The 21205-nt window shown below is 43.5% G+C and overlaps 1 protein-coding gene across 1 annotated transcript; it reads left to right on the top strand.

The window, feature by feature from the left end:
- Positions 1-729: 729 nt before the first annotated feature.
- On the top strand, positions 730-21137 carry ttc1 (tetratricopeptide repeat domain 1). The gene is made up of 9 exons (XM_042007795.1): positions 730-759; positions 1128-1256; positions 3066-3419; positions 3509-3569; positions 3686-3798; positions 20363-20399; positions 20486-20634; positions 20752-20806; positions 20885-21137. Exons 1-9 carry the CDS (start codon positions 730-732, stop codon positions 21013-21015), a joined length of 1059 nt encoding a protein of 352 aa, XP_041863729.1. The 3' UTR covers positions 21016-21137.
- The last annotated feature ends 68 nt before the right edge of the window (positions 21138-21205 follow it).

The following is a 21205-nucleotide window of genomic DNA, read 5'->3' as shown; positions in this document are numbered from 1 at the left end:
TGTCACATGACTGCTGGTTTGATTCTGCTTTAAAAATTCAGTTTAAAATTGTGAAATAAAAAAAGAGAAAATGTTCAAACTGTGGGTGACCTCATTCGCGTCATATATCACACGTTTGCTCCAACATGGAGGACGCTGATTCCCTTCAGCAGCAGGGGGCGCCACATGTCTTCTCCTGATTTACAGATTCATTTGTTTTGAATGGCACTGCAATGGACCGGTGACCTGTCCAGGTGTCCCAGCCAGGCTCCAGACCCCATGAACCTGACTTAGAATAACCGGTATAAAAAATGAACAAATGAATTGTTTAGAGTTGTGACTCGGCGGATCTGTAAAACCTAGTCAAAGTCTGATGGATTTGATGAACAGCTTCAGAAACAACAGCATTCATGCGTGTGAATTTCAAACGGGCCATTACGATTCAACATAGTTCGGTAAAAATCTGACACTCACACCTCTGATATCCGGGTTTAGGGAGGGAGGGTTGACCTAGACATGTTCAGGTTTAGGGCGGATTAACTTTAGAAACATCCAGGTTTTAGGAAGAGTTGACTTTAAACATGTCCAGGTTTAGGGATGGTCAACCCCAGGCACATCTAGGTTTAAGGAAGGCCGACTCAACACACATCCAGGCTGAGGGAGGTTCAACTTTAGACACATTCAGGTTTAGGAAGGGTCGACTCTAAATATGTCCAGATTCTTAGGGAGAAACAGAAATTACTGGAAGTGATGGCGTCTCCATGTTCAGTCTTCACCAATGTCTGACTCATCAAAATGCATAAAATGAAGATGCTCATAAACAGGAGGGACTTCATTAGAGTGAATGTCACCATGGCAACAGCTTACTGAACACCTGAAGAACAGATGTTGCTTGGTGATTGGCTGCTTCTAGAAAATTCAAACTTCTGAATGGACACACTAACTGCCTACTTTTATCTTATTTCATTTTTCATTTATTAATTTTGTTTATTAATATTACGTCACCACCTTACTCAGAGCAGAATTTAAAACTTTAAAACAGGTTTTAAAGTTTCAATCTGATGGATCTCTGATCGGAGTGTAATCTCACCTCATCCGGTGGTCCAACAGGGGGCAGTAATGAATCAGAACCAGATTAGACCTGCAAGAAGAAGAAGAAGAAGAAGAAGAAGAAGAAGAAGAAGAAGAAGAAGAAGAAGAAGAAGAAGAAGAAGAAGAAGAAGACGACCTCTGACCCGGAAGAGAAGCGTGTTGGGCAGACGTACTGGTGTTTACAGGTGAGACAGAAAATCAGCTGTTTTCATCCTTTTTATCTGGTCAGTTTACAGTCTGGCTTCGCTTTAACAACATCGTGGTAAGCTGTGACGTACACGGCGGTTGACGTCATGCTTACGCTCCGTAACTGTGTGTTAGCTTTGCAGTTAGCGGTTAGCATGTAGCTCCGCCCGATCAGGTCTGTGTTGGTTTGGTTCTGATCCAGATCTCCAGACGCTGGTTTATCGGGTGTCTCTGTTTTGATGCCGGAGGTCAGAACCGGTTCAGAACTCTGAGGTAGGTAGATGGGTGGGTTGGTAGGTTGGTTGGAAGATGGGTGGGTATGTAGGTAGGTTGGTTGGTGGGTAGGTAGGTAGATGGGTGGGTGGGTATGTAGGTAGGTTGGTTGGTGGGTAGGTAGGTAGATGGGTGGGTGGGTATGTAGGTAGGTTGGTTGGTGGGTAGGTAGATGGGTGGGTTGGTAGGTTGGTTGGTAGATGGGTGGGTATATAGGTAGGTTGGTTGGTGGGTAGGTAGGTAGATGGGTGGGTGGGTATGTAGGTAGGTTGGTTGGTGGGTAGGTAGGTAGGTAGATGGGTGGGTTGGTAGGTTGGTTGGTAGATGGGTGGGTATGTAGGTAGGTTGGTTGGTGGGTAGGTAGGTAGATGGGTGGATGGGTATGTAGGTAGGTTGGTTGGTGGGTAGGTAGGTAGGTAGATGGGTGGGTTGGTAGGTAGATGGGTGGGTATGTAGGTTGGTTGGTGGGTAGGTAGATAGATGGGTGCATTGGTAGGTTGGTTGGTAGATGGGTGGGCATGTAGGTAGGTTGGATGGTAGGTGGGTAGGTAGATTGGTGGGTATGTAGGTAGGTAGGTTGGTTGGTGGGTAGGTAGGTAGATGGGTAGGTTGGTAGGTAGATGGGTAGGAAAGTAGATGTACTCCGTATGAGAAGCAGCAGGCAGCTATAGACTTATTTGTTTTTGCCTCATTTCTGAAAAACACCACTTTTTTCATTTCTCTCCAACAGTTTTACAATATCACATTTATTTACTGCAAAACAAGAAACAAACACAATTGTAAACCCATCTTCACTGTGGATCAACCTGCGGCTTTTCAGGCTTTTATTTATTTCATATTTACATCTTCTACCTTCTTAAGAAGCTGCAGATATTAAACTTTTTCTGTTCCTTGAATTTAATCCTGAAGCGAACGTACTTCAGACGCGCTGCTTTTCCTCCTCTTCTCTCTCTGAAAACAAACTATGTTTATTAGTAAGTAAATTATTTCTGAAATTCGGAGTTTGTATATTTAAGAAGTTCATTTGATCTCTGTATGCCGCATTATTATCAATCTATTGGCCCTTTTTCTGCATTTTACTGTTTACTTCTGTATGTATTTCCCCACACCTCTACACAGTTACTCATGTAGGATGAACTCACACCAGAAGCAGCCGCTACTTTCTATTGTAGAACAATATCATTTCTGTTTTAGTTTGAGCCTCATTTTCTTCCCCTGAATATAACTAACATAACTCCCAAATGTAAAACGAGTTTTATTCCAGTTTAAAGCTTGTTTATATCAAACCACATTTGTAGTTTATTTAGTTCCTCCGTGAAGCTGCTACAGCTCCACACCTGAAGGAAAAATAACACAAACATTAATATATTTGATAGTTTGCAAATATTATTTATTTACATAATAAAGGTTTTAGAGCTGAAATGGACCCTGGAGGAACCTCACGTGTAACATCCTTCAGTCCAGAATAAGACCTCAGAAACCATACTTCTCCATTTCCCCAATTGATGAGTCAGACAAGCACATTTCTGTTGCAGAGCATCAGGATGAGCAGCCGAGCAGCTGTAAAAGCCCAAAGAAAGGAGGAGGAGGAGCAGGAGGAAGACTTCTTTGACTGTCAGGAGACTCTGGGGCATCCTGAACTCAGAGAGGAAGAGGGGGAGGACGAAGAGCAAAAGGAGGCGAGAGTCGGCGAGTCAGAAACCCAACAGAACGCTGAAGGTTCAGAAGACATTCGGACAAACAGACTGATGGACAGAAGAGATGCAGAGAGTGAGACGGGAGGAGGACAACAGGAGGAGGAGATAAAAGAGGAGGTCTGCAGAGAAACGGAGTTTGATGACGACTACCTGAGGGAGGTGGAGAAAGACTTGACGGAGGAAGAGAAGGAGGTAACAGCTGCAGTTTGAGACTTTCAGGTGTCACTGATACTGCTGGAAATCACAGTTTTCTGATGTAAATCTGAGATTTTCTGTTTCAGAGTCGACGGCAGCAAAGTTTAACCCTGAAGGAAGCAGGAAACACACAGTTTAAAGCTGGAGGTGAGTTTACCAGATTAACCAGTGTATGACCACTCTAACGGCGTCTAAACCAGTCTGTAACCGGTACATAAACCAGTATGTATACCAGTCTGTAACCAGCATGTTTGTTCCTGCAGACTGGTCTGAGGCGGAGCACAGTTACACGGAGGCGTTGTCTTTGTGCCCCGTTTGTTTCAGCAGAGAGAGAGCAGTGTTGTTCTCCAACAGAGCTGCTGCAAGACTGCACCAGGTAACAACATGCTAATAGCATGCTAATGTGTTAATATGATGCTAACAGCATGGTACTATTAATCTAATATGTTAATATGATGCTAACAGCATGCTAATATTAATATATTATCATAATATAATGCTAGCATCATGCTAATATTAATCTATTATCATAATATAATGCTAGCATCATGCTAATATTAATCTTTTATGTTAATATAATGCTAGCATCATGCTAATATTAATCTTTTATGTTAATATAATGATAGCATCATGCTAATATTAATCTTTTATGTTAATATAATGCTAGCATCATGCTAATATTAATCTTTTATGTTAATATAATGCTAGCATCATGCTAATATTAATCTTTTATGTTAATATAATGCTAGCATCATGCTAATATTAATCTTTTATGTTAATATAATGCTAGCATCATGCTAATATTAATATATTATCATAATATAATGCTAGCATCATGCAAATATTAATCTATTATCATAATATAATGCTAGCATCATGCTAATATTAATCTTTTATGTTAATATAATGATAGCATCATGCTAATATTAATCTTTTATGTTAATATAATGCTAGCATCATGCTAATATTAATCTTTTATGTTAATATAATGCTAGCATCATGCTAATATTAATCTTTTATGTTAATATAATGCTAGCATCATGCTAATATTAATCTTTTATGTTAATATAATGCTAGCATCATGCTAATATTAATCTTTTATGTTAATATAATGCTAGCATCATGCTAATATTAATCTTTTATGTTAATATAATGCTAGCATCATGCTAATATTAATATATTATCATAATATAATGCTAGCATCATGCTAATATTAATCTATTATCATAATATAATGCTAGCATCATGCTAATATTAATCTTTTATGTTAATATAATGCTAGCATCATGCTAATATTAATCTTTTATGTTAATATAATGCTAGCATCATGCTAATATTAATCTTTTATGTTAATATAATGCTAGCATCATGCTAATGTGATTCTACTATGTTGTTAACATCACAGTAAAATAACAACATGACTCTAAATTGATTAGCAATATGATGCTAAATTCGTCTTTAATTTGATAAACTAACAAAAAAATTCAAAAATTGAGTTTGTTTTAAGGTTGTAAGCGATGGACGAGAACGAGCATTTAGTTCGTAAAGCTCGTTCATCCACAATTTGCTGATACGCTGTTTGTTTGCTGTCGCAGTCGTTTCTATTTTACTTGGTGTTTTCTACACAGTGTGTTTGATAAACATTTATGTTGTTTGTAAATAAAGGTTGTTTTTTCCTGTTAGGCTGAGCCGTACTTTGATTGTACTGGTTTGTTTATTTTGGGATTATTTTGTGAGTGTTTTTGTTCGTGTATCACGTGGCTGAAGCGTCGTACTTGGGAATAGTTCTGGTTCTAAGACGGTCGGTCTGGTTCGAGGCTGTCGGTATTTGGGTACATAAATACCCACCGCTGGTACACACAGAAGACCAAGGTTGAGTTTAGTATAATCCCAGAGAAGGGGTGGAGGGGAATTAAATTAAAATAACACACTGTACATGTGGAAACACAAGTTATAAATACATAAAGGCTGTGTATAGTTGAAAATTAGCAAATGTTTTTGTGGTTACTGGATGTTTTGTGAATAAAAAATGGAGTTAAATGAAACACTTAGGAAGAGACAAGTGAAACTTACAGCTAAAGCTTTTAAAAATAAAGTTGAAAGGCTCCAAGAAGAACGTCAAGCAAAAGTAAAAAGGATCAAAGATGCAATAAGAGAAATTACGGATCTTATGCAAAGTGCTGATAATGTTGGGAAAATACAGTCATGTCTTGAAAATAATCAAGCCTGTATAAAGAGGCAGATTATTTACATGCTACAGACATTCCTACTAGTGTTTACTAGTTTACTAGTGTTAAAGGACATAAAACTAAAAAGCTTTTGTGTCTGAAACAAAGCGGTTGGCAGAGGTGACAAAGGAATCCGTTACATTGCAGACACCAGTAGATGCTGCTGTTAATCCATCATGTCAAAGACATAATGTTTTTAATGGTAAACAGACATGTAGGCCTAGGAACATTAAAAGTGTTGTGGATGATATCGAAGCAAATGACAGTGTTTCTAAAGCGTCCCGTAGAATAAAAGGATGCAGTCAGGAGCAGGGCTGCTTCCTCCACGACATCATCGGCTCGATTAAAGGCGGGCGCTGATACAGCCGCTCTTTTAGCTCGTCAGAGAAACAGGATTTAGAGTAGCAGCAGGAGTTGTTGCAGAGAAAGAAGGAGGAGCTAGATTTAGACATGGAGCTGGCTGCTTCTATGGCTAAAGTTAAAGCTTCCTGCTTTGCTGCCGTGCGGACGCTTCCTGCTCTGCTCTCCTTTCTGCTTGCATTTTTCTTCTTTTTTCTTATCTTTACCGGCAAGAAATTTAGGAACAAGGACTCCTGGTCACTTATAAATCACTGGAACGAATATATTTTTTGATAAATTTAGTTGATTGCCATCGGAGAACTAGTGGAATGATGTCTCCTAACCCTGCAGTATCAGTGAGCTGCACTGAGTGTGAGCAACTTTCTTTGAGGATAACACAGCTGGAGAAGAGGATTGAAAAACTGCAAGACATTCATGTGAATGAAGAATTTATTGACTCTGTAGTAGCTTCTGTACAAGCTACTGAGTTGTCAAATGGATTGAGTCACATCTTCATACGCGAAGGCATGTCGAATGTGGAGCCTCCCGCTACAGACCTGGCTGATACACTTCCCTGTGTGTGTTCAAATGACATTGGAATAGCTGAGGAAAATCCCAAACCGGACCATCAGACTGATCTCTCCTTCTGGAACACTGTTGGTGCCAGACCAAAGTCCTCAACCCCGACCAGAACCTGGTCTGATGTTGTTCGTCGCAGAGGTAAATCCAGCAGGAAATTTAAAGCTCCAGCACTCACTCCACCACCTGAAGTCTCACTGCACAATAAATATGATGTGTTGAGTCATATTAAAATGAATGATGATGAATGTAATGCAAGGATTTATCAAAATTCAAGAAATAGCCCTAAAACTCAGCCCAGGGCTAACCAGACCAGGAGGAGAGGCCAGAATTCCACAAACAGGAGGACTAGAGAAGCTATCGGCACCTCCACACAAAAACAAATAGACACAATTCTGATTGGGGACTCTATAACACAGCATGTGAGGATGGCAAAGACGGAAAATCTAACACTTTTTGATCCATCAGTCAGGGAACTGACAGAGATGTTGCCGACCATTTTGTCTTCACATCCAGATGGTATGAAGATTATTGTCCACACAGGGTCTTTGGATATTCTGAGGAGGAAAATTGGCTCTGAGATCCTTAAAAAAGACTTTTCTCTGCTGTTGGAGAGACTGTGTCAGTTGGGAGCACCATGTTTACATTTCAGGACCCGTTCCTACAGCGGGTAAAGGAATTGAACTTTTCAGTAGACTTCTTGGCCTGAACACATGGTTATCAAACGCATGTATCACCCATGGGATAAAGTTCATTGATAACTTCAATATCTTTTGGAACTGTAAGGAGCGATTCAGACCTGATGGTGTGCATCCAAATCTAACTGGATGCAGATTACTTGGTGCACACTTGCGTCATGCTGTTGGGACGGCAAACCCAAACATGAGTGTACAGATAAGAGCGAAGGACACAGCAGAGAAGCGATCAACTCCCAGCTCTCCCCCCTCACCAGACCCTCTTCTCCACATCACCCAAGGTCTTCAAAGGATGTCTCTATCCAGGTCTGAACCCCAGCGACCACCATCTACCAAGAAATACAGGGCTCCCCCCCCTCCCCCTCCTCATCCTCCTATTAGATCATCTGTCCTGACCGAGCAGGGCATGGGAGGAGGTTCCCAGAGCAGCAGAATTCACAACAAAGATAACATGCCATGATGCGTTCAGGGTCCTTGCTGTAGTTTTGCTACTACTGACAGCTGTTCTGAGATCAAGCCTGGACCCAGTAGGATTCCTGTGTTAGTAAAATAAGGAATCGAACACGATCAGCTTGTGGGGTGAATCGATCTAATCTGTTAACTGTACCTTATATAACTCAGAATACAACAGAGACCAGAGTAAACTTCATAAAGCTGCTGTACTTAATGTTAGATCTCTGTCCAACAATCACTGTTAGTTAATGACTTCATCATTTCTCACAGTTTAGATTTTCTTTTTCTGACAGAAACATGGTTAACAGAAGACACAAGTGCTACAGTTCTTAATGAAACAGCACATCCTCATTTTAGTTTCATGAATAAATGTGGAAACGGGAGGAAAGGGGGAGGAGAAGCTGCCTTATTTAAAGATTCATTCCAGTGTAAAGAAATGTCATTTGGTGATTTTACTTCTTTTGAATATCTTAGTTTTATTTTAAGGGGCATTCCTAAAATCCTATTTCTAATCATCTACAGACGTCCAGGACACTGTGTAAATTTTATTGATGAATTTTCTGAATTATTGTCGGTTATCTCTACTGATTGTAACCATTTCATCTTAACTGGGGATTTTAACATTCACATAGATAACATGACGGATGGTAATGTCAAGGAATTTTGTTCCATATTGGACATGTTTGGTTTGTGGCAACATGTTAAACAACCGACCCACATTCGAGGTCACATTCTGGACCTGGTTATTTCAAAGGGTGTTGATATTTCTTCTGTTGCGGTCACTGACTTGGCCTTGTCTGACCATTTTTGTATTTTGTTTGATTTACTGATCACTCAAAATGTTCAACCAACCTGCTTCTCCGTTAGGAAGAGGTACATTAATGAAAGAACAAGTGCTAAGTTTGTGGAGGCCATAGCTATGTTACCAACAACCAGTGCAGAGTCAGTTGATAGACTCCTGGATCATTTCAATCTGAAAGTCTTGAATGTAATGGATGCTGTTGCACCGATAAGAATCAAGAGCAACTTGAGCAAACAGAAAACACCATGGAGAAACACCACTGTGGTTACCAGCCTAAAATGAGAATGCAGAAAAACTGAGCGGAAATGGCGGAAAAATAAACTTCAAATTTACTATGAGCTGTACAAACAAAGCCTGCGTAACTATAACAATGAGCTGTGAAGGCCAGAGAGCTGCATTTATCTGGAATGATTAACAGGAATGTCAACAATTCTCGCACTCTGTTTGCTATGATTGAAAAACTTACAAATCCTCCTAAACAGATAAGCCCAGAGCTCCTTTCCACTGAGAAATGCAACCAATTTGCAAACTTTTTTAGCCAAAAAATTAAAACAATTAGGCAAAATATTAATTCCACACAGTCAAACAAGAAAATTAGTCTGTGTCTAAAACCCGGAAATAATTCTGATGTCATGTCACAATTTAAAATGGTGAATTTAAAAGTCCTACAAGAAACAGTTTGGCATTTGAAATCAACAACATGCACTCTGGACATGATACCATCCGACTTTTTAAAAACAGTTTTTACCTCAGTAGAAAGTGATCTCCTACTGATAGTTAACAGCTCGCTGGCATCAGGCATTTTTCCCAAGTCACTAAAGATCGCTGCTATTAAGCCACTCCTAAAGAAAAGGACTTTAGACGCCTCTATAATGAACAACTATAGACCGTCTCTAACCTCTTTTATTTCCAAGATTATTGAAAAAGTTGTATTTCACCAGCTTCATGACTTTTTAAATGAAAGTGGAAATCTTGATAAATTTCAGTCCGGCTTCCGACCTCATCACAGCCCTGAAACAGCTCTGGTCAAAGTGTTAAATGACATTAGGTTGAATACTGATTCTGGTCTAGTATCAGTCCTGGTTCTGTTGGATCTCAGTGCTGTGTTTGATACTGTAGATCACAGAATCCTGTTGCACAGGCTGGAAAACTGGGTTGGACTTTCTGGAGCGGTCCTTAACTGGTTCAGGTCCTATTTAGAAGGCCGGAGTTATTTTGTTACGATCGGCAGCTATGAATCCGAGCGAGTGGCCATGACTTGTGGAGTCCCCCAGGGGTCAGTCCTTGGACCTCTTCTGTTCAACTTGTATATGCTCCCTTTGGGTAAAATATTACAAAACTATAGCATTAGTTATCAAAGTTATGCAGATGATACACAACTTTATGTGTCTCTGTCACCAGATGACTGCAGTCCAATAGACTTAATGTGTCAGTGTCTGGAGCAAATAAACACCTGGATGAGGGAGAATTTCCTACAATTAAATGAAGACAAAACTGAGATTATTCTGTTTGGTAGCAAAGAGAAGAGGGTCAGCATTGGCAAACACCTGGAGACTCGGGCTCTTAAAATTACCAACCAAGTTCGTAACCTTGGAGTGTTGATAGACTCAGATCTGACTTTCAGCAGCCACATCAAAGCTTCACTAAGAAGCTTTTTACCAGCTCAGAAACATCAACAGAATTAAAAGTTTAGTCTCCCAGAAAGACCAAGAGAAACTCATCCATGCGTTCATCTCCAGTAGACTGGATTACTGTAATGGTCTTTTAACAGGACTTCCTAAAAAGAGCATTAAACATCTGCAGCTCATCCAGAACGCTGCTGCTAGAGTTTTAACCAGGACTAAGAGATCTGAACACATCACACCAGTTTTAACATCTTTACACTGGCTTCCAGTCAGTCACAGAATAGATTTTAAAACCCTTCTGATCATTTACAAATCCCAGAATGGTTTAGGCCCAGAATACATCTGTGATATGTTCAGAGAATATAAACCTAGCAGAGCTCTTAGATCCAAAGACTCTGGTCAACTAGTCCAGACCAGAGTCCAGACTAAACATGGAGAAGCAGCATTTAGCTGTTATGCTGCAAACAAATGGAACAAACTGCCAGTGGAGATTAAACTTTCCCCAAATGTAGACATTTTTAAATCCAGGTTAAAAACTTTTCTTTTCTCATGCGCCTATGCATGAAATCTGCATGTTAACTTTTTTTTAACTTATCTTGCTTTTAATCATTTTAATGTAATTTATTATTTTATTGTGATTATGTGTTGATTATGTGTTGATGCCTTTTACTATTCTAAATATCTGTAATGTCTTTGTTTTATGTAAAGCACTTTGAATTGTCCTGTACATGAAATGTGCTATACAAATAAACTGCCTTGCCTTGCCTTGCCTAAAGTAAACGTGTTAAAGGCGTCAGAAGAGTCTTCTGTCTCATGTTTCTACAGATGGGATGAATAGCTATCTGAAAAAAGGAAAGAAAGGTTTTTTAATTTAATTTGGTTTTAATTTGTTAATCATAGTTCATGGTGAGCAGGAAGTGGAATTGGTTTTCGTATCTAAGCTGTCTGTTGATTCAGGTTCCCGTTTCTCCATTTTTACTGATAACACAGTAGATACGAACTGGAATTTATACAGAAATAACAGGATACAAGGAGAGGCTGCAGGATACAAGGAGAGGCTGCAGGATACAAGGACGGGCTGCAGGATACAAGAACGGGCTGCAGGATACAAGGAGAGGCTGCAGGATACAAGGAGAGGCTGCAGGATACAAGAACGGGCTGCAGGATACAAGGAGAGGCTGCAGGATACAAGGAGAGGCTGCAGGATACAAGGACGGGCTGCAGGATACAAGGAGAGGCTGCAGGATACAAGGACGGGCTGCAGGATACAAGGAGAGGCTGCAGGATACAAGGACGGGCTGCAGGATACAAGGAGAGGCTGCAGGATATAAGGACGGGCTGCAGGATACAAGGAGAGGCTGCAGGATACAAGGAGAGGCTGCAGGATACAAGGAGAGGCTGCAGGATACAAGGACGGGCTGCAGGATACAAGGACGGGCTGCAGGATACAAGGAGAGGCTGCAGGTTACAAGGACGGGCTGCAGGTTACAAGGACGGGCTGCAGGATACAAGGAGAGGCTGCAGGATACAAGGAGAGGCTGCAGGTTACAAGGACGGGCTGCAGGATACAAGGAGAGGCTGCAGGTTACAAGGACGGGCTGCAGGATACAAGGAGAGGCTGCAGGATACAAGAACGGGCTGCAGGATACAAGGAGAGGCTGCAGGATACAAGGAGAGGCTGCAGGATACAAGGAGAGGCTGCAGGATACAAGAACGGGCTGCAGGATACAAGGAGAGGCTGAAGGATACAAGGAGAGGCTGCAGGATACAAGGACGGGCTGCAGGATACAAGGAGAGGCTGCAGGATACAAGGACGGGCTGCAGGATACAAGGAGAGGCTGCAGGATACAAGGACGGGCTGCAGGATACAAGGAGAGGCTGCAGGATACAAGGAGAGGCTGCAGGATACAAGGAGAGGCTGCAGGTTACAAGGACAGGCTGCAGGATACAAGGAGAGGCTGCAGGATACAAGGACAGGCTGCAGGATACAAGGAGAGGCTGCAGGATACAAGGACGGGCTGCAGGATACAAGGAGAGGCTGCAGGATACAAGGACAGGCTGCAGGATACAAGGACAGGCTGCAGGATACAAGGAGAGGCTGCAGGATACAAGGACGGGCTGCAGGATACAAGGACGGGCTGCAGGTTACAAGGACGGGCTGCAGTATACAAGGAGAGGCTGCAGGATACAAGGACAGGCTGCAGGTTACAAGGACGGGCTGCAGGATACAAGGAGAGGCTGCAGGATACAAGGACAGGCTGCAGGATACAAGAACGGGCTGCAGGATACAAGGAGAGGCTGCAGGATACAAGGACGGGCTGCAGGATACAAGGAGAGGCTGCAGGATACAAGGACAGGCTGCAGGATACAAGGACAGGCTGCAGGATACAAGAACGGGCTGCAGGATACAAGGAGAGGCTGCAGGATACAAGGAGAGGCTGCAGGATACAAGGACGGGCTGCAGGATACAAGGAGAGGCTGCAGGATACAAGGAGAGGCTGCAGGATACAAGGACGGGCTGCAGGATACGAGGAGAGGCTGCAGGATACAAGGAGAGGCTGCAGGATACAAGGACGGGCTGCAGGATACAAGAACGGGCTGCAGGATATAAGGAGAGGCTGCAGGATACAAGGAGAGGCTGCAGGATACAAGGACGGGCTGCAGGATACAAGGAGAGGCTGCAGGATACAAGGACGGGCTACAGGATACAAGGACGGGCTACAGGATACAAGGACGGGCTACAGGATACAAGGACGGGCTGCAGGTTACAAGGACGGGCTGCAGGATACAAGAACAGGCTGCAGGATATAAGGAGAGGCTGCAGGATACAAGGAGAGGCTGCAGGATACAAGGACGGGCTGCAGGATACAAGAACGGGCTGCAGGATACAAGGAGAGGCTGCAGGATACAAGGAGAGGCTGCAGGTTACAAGGACAGGCAGCAGGTTACAAGGACGGGCTGCAGGTTACAAGGACGGGCTGCAGGATACAAGGAGAGGCTGCAGGATACAAGGAGAGGCTGCAGGTTGCAAGGACGGGCTGCAGGATACAAGGAGAGGCTGCAGGATACAAGGACGGGCTGCAGGATACAAGGAGAGGCTGCAGGATACAATGTCGGGCTGCAGGATACAAGGACGGGCTGCAGGATACAAGGATAGGCTGCAGGATACAATGACGGGCTGCAGGATACAAGGAGAGGCTGCAGGATATAAGGAGAGGCTGCAGGATACAAGGACAGGCTGCAGGATACAATGACGGGCTGCAGGATACAAGGAGAGGCTGCAGGATATAAGGAGAGGCTGCAGGATATAAGGACGGGTTGCAGGATATAAGGAGAGGCTGCAGGTTACAATGACGGGCTGCAGGATACAATGACGGGCTGCAGGATACAAGGACGGGCTGCAGGATACAAGGACGGGTTGCAGGATACAAGGACAGGCTGCAGGATACAAGGACAGGCTGCAGGATACAAGGACGCGCTGCAGGATACAAGGAGAGGCTGCAGGATACAATGACGCGCTGCAGGATACAAGGACAGGCTGCAGGATACAAGAACGGGCTGCAGGATACAAGGAGAGGCTGCAGGATATAAGGAGAGGCTGCAGGATACAATGACGCGCTGCAGGATACAAGGACAGGCTGCAGGATACAAGGAGAGGCTGCAGGATACAAGGAGAGGCTGCAGGATACAATGACGCGCTGCAGGATACAAGGACAGGCTGCAGGATACAAGAACAGGCTGCAGGATACAAGGAGAGGCTGCAGGATACAAGGAGAGGCTGCAGGATACAAGGACGGGCTGCAGGATACAAGGAGAGGCTGCAGGATACAAGGAGAGGCTGCAGGATACAAGGACGGGCTGCAGGATACAAGGAGAGGCTGCAGGATACAAGGACGGGCTGCAGGATACAAGGAGAGGCTGCAGGATACAAGGACGGGCTGCAGGATACAAGGAGAGGCTGCAGGTTACAAGGACGGGCTGCAGGATACAAGGAGAGGCTGCAGGATACAAGGACGGGCTGCAGGATACAAGGAGAGGCTGCAGGATACAAGAACGGGATGCAGGATACAAGGAGAGGCTGCAGGATACAAGGAGAGGCTGCAGGATACAAGGAGAGGCTGCAGGTTACAAGGACGGGCTGCAGGATACAAGGAGAGGCTGCAGGATACAAGGACAGGCTGCAGGATACAAGGAGAGGCTGCAGGTTGCAAGGACGGGCTGCAGGATACAAGGAGAGGCTGCAGGATACAAGGAGGGGCTGCAGGATACAAGGAGAGGCTGCAGGATATAAGGAGAGGCTGCAGGATATAAGGACGGGTTGCAGGATACAAGGAGAGGCTGCAGGATACAAGGAGGGGCTGCAGGATACAAGGAGAGGCTGCAGGATACAATGACGGGCTGCAGGATACAAGGACGGGCTGCAGGATACAAGGAGGGGCTGCAGGATATAAGGAGAGGCTGCAGGATATAAGGACGGGTTGCAGGATATAAGGAGAGGCTGCAGGATACAATGACGGGCTGCAGGATACAAGGAGAGGCTGCAGGATATAAGGAGAGGCTGCAGGATATAAGGACGGGTTGCAGGATATAAGGAGAGGCTGCAGGTTACAATGACGGGCTGCAGGTTACAAGGACGGGCTGCAGGATACAAGGAGAGGCTCCAGGATATAAGGACAGGCTGCAGGATACAAGGACGGGTTGCAGGATACAAGGACAGGCTGCAGGATACAAGGACAGGCTGCAGGATACAAGGACGCGCTGCAGGATACAAGGAGAGGCTGCAGGATACAATGACGCGCTGCAGGATACAAGGACAGGCTGCAGGATACAAGAACGGGCTGCAGGATACAAGGAGAGGCTGCAGGATATAAGGAGAGGCTGCAGGATACAATGACGCGCTGCAGGATACAAGGACAGGCTGCAGGATACAAGGAGAGGCTGCAGGATACAATGACGCGCTGCAGGATACAAGGACAGGCTGCAGGATACAAGAACGGGCTGCAGGATACAAGGACGGGCTACAGGATACAAGGAGAGGCTGCAGGATATAAGGAGAGGCTGCAGGATACAGACATGAGGAGAACTGATGAAAGGTTAATTGATTTGGACGACATGGTGAAATATACTTATTGTAGAGCTAAAAATGGGCGGGGGTTCTCCATACTAAGGGTGCCGTCACAGGGGAAGGCTCCTAACTCAGAGTGTAAACAGGGTTTTCCTTCAAGCTCTGAGGCAAGCAGTGGTAGCGAAGCTTTCATGGTTCAGTTATACACTAAACTGTTCAGTTCACTTTTTAATTTTATTGTTATTGTTGTTCCAAGGAGTTATACTGCGTGGTCAGGTAATATATCTCTATGCAAAGTGATCCAGTGAAAATCTTTTCTATTAATGTATACGTGGATTGAATGGGATTAAGATGAGCAAGATATTGTCTAAACTAAAGAAAGAAAAAGCCCAGATTGCCTTACTCCCGGAGACACATTTGAGCCAAGCAGACCACTCCAGGTTAAAAAGAAAAGGTTTTAAACGTGTGTTCTTCTCTTCGGTCAAATCTAATCAAAGAGGGGCGGGGCTACTCTTATCTCCGGTGCACTAAATTGTGAACATCTTTCAGAATTTAGGGATGATGACAGCAGATTTGTGAGTTAGAGGAAGGATTGAGGGGAGAGTGATCAGTTTTAAATGTGTATGCCCCACCGAGGAGTGGCTGGCTGTTCTATAGAAGCATGTTTGATTTAATGGTGGACTCTCAGGGGACAGTTGTGTCGGGGGGACTTTAATTTTAGGCTTGACCCCAAAATCGACTCCTCCAATCCGTCTAGTCAGCCCAGCCCACTCGTAAGGAACTTTAACTCCAATATGGTGGAAATAGATGTGGCATCTGTGAGAGACTACACTCATTATTCAGGTCCATTCAAGGCTACGCTGGACTACTTTTACATGTTTGATGTGGATGGATTTAAGATTTATCAGACCACTGCCCCGTCTCCATGTCTTTGCAGCTGGCTAAGAAAAAACAAAACACTGTGGAAATTTAATTCACATTTCCTTAATGATCCGGCCACAGTGACCAAAATTCAGAAAGACATGAATGAATTTTTAGAAACTAATGACACGGGAAGTACTGCCAGCTTTTCTATGGGATACGCTTAAAGCAGTAACGAGAGCTAAACTAATCGCCATCTCTTCTCTTTTAAAGAAAATAAAAGGACAAAAATGAGCAGATCTACGGGGAAGTTTAAAGTTGAAACAGGAAAATATAAACAAGCCAAACCCCACAGAAAAATGGGAAGTTAAGGAATTACAAGGTGAAAGGAATGATATTTATACACCGGAGGCCCAGAAGAATTTCATCTTCCTGAGGCAGAAATATTGAAGAAAGGAGGGAAATCAGCAAAGTAGCTGGCTTATAAACTACGTAAACAACAGGAGGAGGTACAGAATACAAAGCTGGGGACCTAAAACTAATCATTTAGAAAGTAAACTGCAAAGTTTCAGGGAAGTTTTGAGAATTTCTTCCAGGATTTAAACTCTCAACCCAGCACTGCAGAGGAAAACCGACCTTCACTCTCAGATTGAACATGAGGATTTAATAAAAACGATGTAATGCAGGAGGCTAGCGCAGCTCTGAGGTCCAGCCTGCAGGCCTCCACTGTGCTGCTTCCTGTCCAGGCTCCGCCCTCCAGCCACCTCCACGGCCAGATTATACAGATTAACAGCTGACGCATTAGCCTTTGTCTTTTTCAAACACTTCTTTAATGATTGCTTATACACTGTGTGCAGAATTATTAGGCAAATGAGTATTTTGACCACATCATCCTCTTTATGCATGTTGTTCTACTCCAACCGGTACAGGCTTGAAAGCCTACTACCAATTAAGCATATCAGGTGATGTGCATCTCTGTAATGAGAAGGGGTGTGGTCTAATGACATCAACACCCTATATCAGGTGTGCATAATTATTAGGCAACTTCCATTATTTTGGCAAAATGGGTCAGAAGAGAGATTTGATGGACTCTGAAAAGTCAAAAATAGTGAGATGTCTTGCAGAGGGATGCAGCACTCTTAAAATTGCCAAGCTTTTGAGGCGTGATCATCGAACAATCAAGCGTTTCATTCAAAATAGTCAACAGGGTCGCAAGAAGCATGTTGAAAAAACAAGGCGCAAAATAACTGTTCATGAACTGAGGAAAATCAAGCGTGAAGCTGCCAAGATGCCATTGGCCACCAGTTTTGCCATATTTCAGAGCTGCAGCATCACTGGAGTGCCAAGAAGCACAAGGTGTGCAATACTCAGGGACATGGCCAAGGTAAGGAAGGCTGAAAAACGACCACCACTGAACAAGACACACAAGATAAAACGTCAAGACTGGGCCAAGAAATATCATAAGACTGATTTTTCTAAGGTTTTATGGACTGATGAAATGAGAGTGAGTCTTGATGGGCCAGATGGATGGGCCCGTGGCTGGATCAGTACAGGGCAGAGAGCTCCACTCCGACTCAGACGCCAGCAAGGTGGAGGTGGGGTACTGGTATGGGCTGGTATCATCAAAGATGAGCTTGTGGGACCTTTTCGGGTTGAGGATGGAGTCAAGCTCAACTCCCAGTCCTACTGCCAATTTCTGGAAGACACCTTCTTCAAGCAGTGGTACAGGAAGAAGTCAGCATCGTTCAAGAAAAACATGATTTTCATGCAGGACAATGCTCCATCACACGCATACAAGTACTCCACTGCGTGGCTGGCCAGAAAAGGTCTAAAAGAAGAAAAAATAATGACATGGCCTCCTTGTTCACCTGATCTTAACCTCATAGAGAACCTGTGGTCCTTCATCAATGTGAGATCTACAGGGAGGGAAAACAGTACACCTCTCTGAACAGGGTCTGGGAGGCTGTGGTTGCTGCTGCACGCAATGTTGATCGTGAACAGATGAAGACACTGACAGAATCTATGGATGGCAGGCTTTTGAGTGTCCTCGCAAAGAAAGGTGGTTATATTGGTCACTGATTTGTTTTTGTTTTGTTTTTGGATGCCAGAAATGTATATTTGTAAATTTTGAGTTATATTGGTTTCCCTGGTGAAAATAAATAAGTGAAATGGGTTTATATTTGGTTTTTGTTAAGTTGCCTAATAATTATGCACAGTAATAGTCACCTGCACACACAGATATCCTCCTAAGATACTAAAACTAAAAAGGCCCCACTCCAACTTCCAAACATATTCAGCTTTGATATTTAGGAGTCTTTTGTGTTCATTGCAAACATAGTTGTTGTTCTATAATAAAATTAATCCTCAAAAATACAACTTGCCTAATAATTCTGCACAGCCTGTATGCAGAGTAAAATCTACGGCACTGCGTAACTTTACTGGGGATCTGACCCGGGATCTGACCCAGGCTCAAGTGTGTTTGTAGCCTACTTAAAAGCTGAGAGAAGGTCAATAATCAATCAATGAAAACAGCGTAGAGCAGGAAGGACATCGGTCAGTGCACAAAGTGTCTTTTAAGTTATTACTCATATTCATAAGCCAACATGTGGTGTTACAGGCCTCTACATTTTATTGTGTACAGTATTTACAGTACTTCACTGGCTTTTCATCATTTTACTCTGACTTTATTGCTCTTTTTCTATATTTTTTTCAATTAGTTTGTCAGTTGTATTCTTTATTTTTATTCTTCACCACCATAAATTTCATTTGTGGTTCTATGCTACTTGTGTTCTTGTTCTATGGAAGTACCACTAGATACAACCCTGACTACGATATCTACAGTATAATCCAAGTAAATTATTACCTTAACAATGAGAAAAACATTAAAAACACACCGAGTTACAACACGATCAAATGTTCTGTAGCCCGTTAACAAACTCACTCATCTGTGTGACGTTCACAACATGGTGTCCTAACAGAACCTCCACATGTCCTCAGAGCTGTAAGATATCAACATGAAGGATCGATTCCTCTTCATGCTCATCGTCTTCATCCTCTTTCAACGACCTCCCATCTGCAGAGCAGCCTCAGCCTGGTGCTCCTCCCCATGCACCGAACATCAACACGACCACTATAGAAGAGAAACGCTTGTTGTTCTCTGCTGCATTTATGCAGTCCTGAAGAACACGATCTTCAACCGAGTCCTGTGGAAAAGACGTCTGTACCACAGCTGCTCCAGCAGTGTGTCTGACTGAGCTCACCTCGTCCACTGGTGTGTCCATGCTGGCAGGTCTGACTGAGCCCTCAGCCGGCTGCTTCCCGAAGATACAGAAACAAAATGACCCGATTCAAAACACAAGCTCCAAAAGCAGAAAAAGAACAGATCCCATCAGTGCCCTCCTCTAATATGTCCACAGAGACACATTAGAGCTCAACAAATGTTAACTAGAGGCTTTATTGACCTCAGCTTGTGAATGAATGGCCTGTTCTTTAAAGCAACCCCACAATTTCTACTGTGTGACGATGCCCAGCTAATGCAGGGCGAGTTTGTCACGTACAAACACTTTACGATATGCACTAAAAAGTTCATAACCCCTGATAACTGAAGGTGTTGATGCTAGCTTATTACCCCTGCAAGCTGCATGAAGCATTAGGAATCTTCAGGTGGTTTGCAGATGACTCAGACTTCATTCCTAACAAACGACTTTAATTTTAAATCATGGTCAGTGCAGGTTTTTCAGCTTTTCTTTCACTCACTAAAAGAAATATTGTCCAGTTTTGAGGCTCTGCAGGACAAATCTGACCTGGCACGAAGTGAATTCCAGGTACCTGCAGCTACGTTCATATATTAACCGTGAATGTTAGCTGACCAATCTCTCGGATGTTGAGTCGGATTTTTACCACATCCTGAAAAAGGGACGTGATCCTTCCAAATCCATTTCAAAGCTATACAAAGCTCCTCCCTGTGCCAGAGCTGATAACACTCGGCTATGAGGGCTGAATGGGAAAGGGAATCTTGGCTTGGTATTACTACGGAGGCGTGGAGCAACATCTGGTCTTTTCAGTGGTTGACGTCCAGCTCCATGTCCTGCAGAGAATAAAATTGGAAAAATATTATACGATATTTCTAAACACCGAACCTTCTCGATGAGATGCTGCGGGTTAATAACTAGCTGTAGTTATTAACCCGCAGCATCTTATCCAGGTGTGGTGTCTGAGAGCAGGTTAGCTTGTGCTAACCCTGTAGCTAACACCGATCATCGTTAGCATAATGCTAACTGTGTGTCTCTGCAGGAGCTGAAGGATCAGGCCATCTCTGACTGTAGCAGAGGTGAGTAATGACATCACTGCTTTATGATGTCATCTGTTTATTGATTTGTCACTACAGTAATCAAAGGATTTTTATGGTTGCCATAGCGATAGATCTGGATCCAAATTACCTGCGGGCATTACTGAGGAGGGCGGAGCTTTATGAGCAAACTGAGAAATTGGATGAAGCTCTGGAGGACTACAAGAAGGTTCTGGAACGAGACCCAAACCACAGCAGTGCCAGGCAGGCCTGTATAGTGAGTTCACTGACAACTGGGAAAAACTACTACTACTACCTGGCTGCATGATTACTGTCCCAATGACCCGTCACCTGTCTGTCTGTCACCTGTATGACTCACCTATCCCTCTTTCAGAGGCTGCCTCAGCAGATTCAAGAGAGAAACGAGAAGTTAAAGGAGGAGATGATGAGTACGTACTGTACCTGAACACACCACATGACATTATTTATCACCTGTGACTTACTCGTGCTCTGCCACACCTTTCCAGGTAAACTGAAGGACCTGGGCAACATGGTACTGAGGCCGTTTGGACTCTCCACCAACAACTTCCAGGTGAACCAGGACCCGACCAGCGGCTCCTACTCCATCAACTTTGTCCAGAACAATAACAACAGATGACATCATTGTGACATCACAGCCCTATTTTAAAGAACCAAACAATGATAGCAGGTGATGTCATTGTGACATCATTCAGCCTATTTGTAAATAACAATAAAGCGTGGATGAAGCAGCAGGTCCAAGATCAGCATCTGAGTCATTTATTGATCCTGATAACTACTGGTTTACAACTGGTTTGTTACTGTTACTG

Source organism: Melanotaenia boesemani, chromosome 15, assembly GCF_017639745.1.
Source record: "Melanotaenia boesemani isolate fMelBoe1 chromosome 15, fMelBoe1.pri, whole genome shotgun sequence".
NCBI lineage: Eukaryota > Metazoa > Chordata > Actinopteri > Atheriniformes > Melanotaeniidae > Melanotaenia > Melanotaenia boesemani.
This window is presented reverse-complemented; position numbering and strand designations above follow the sequence as displayed.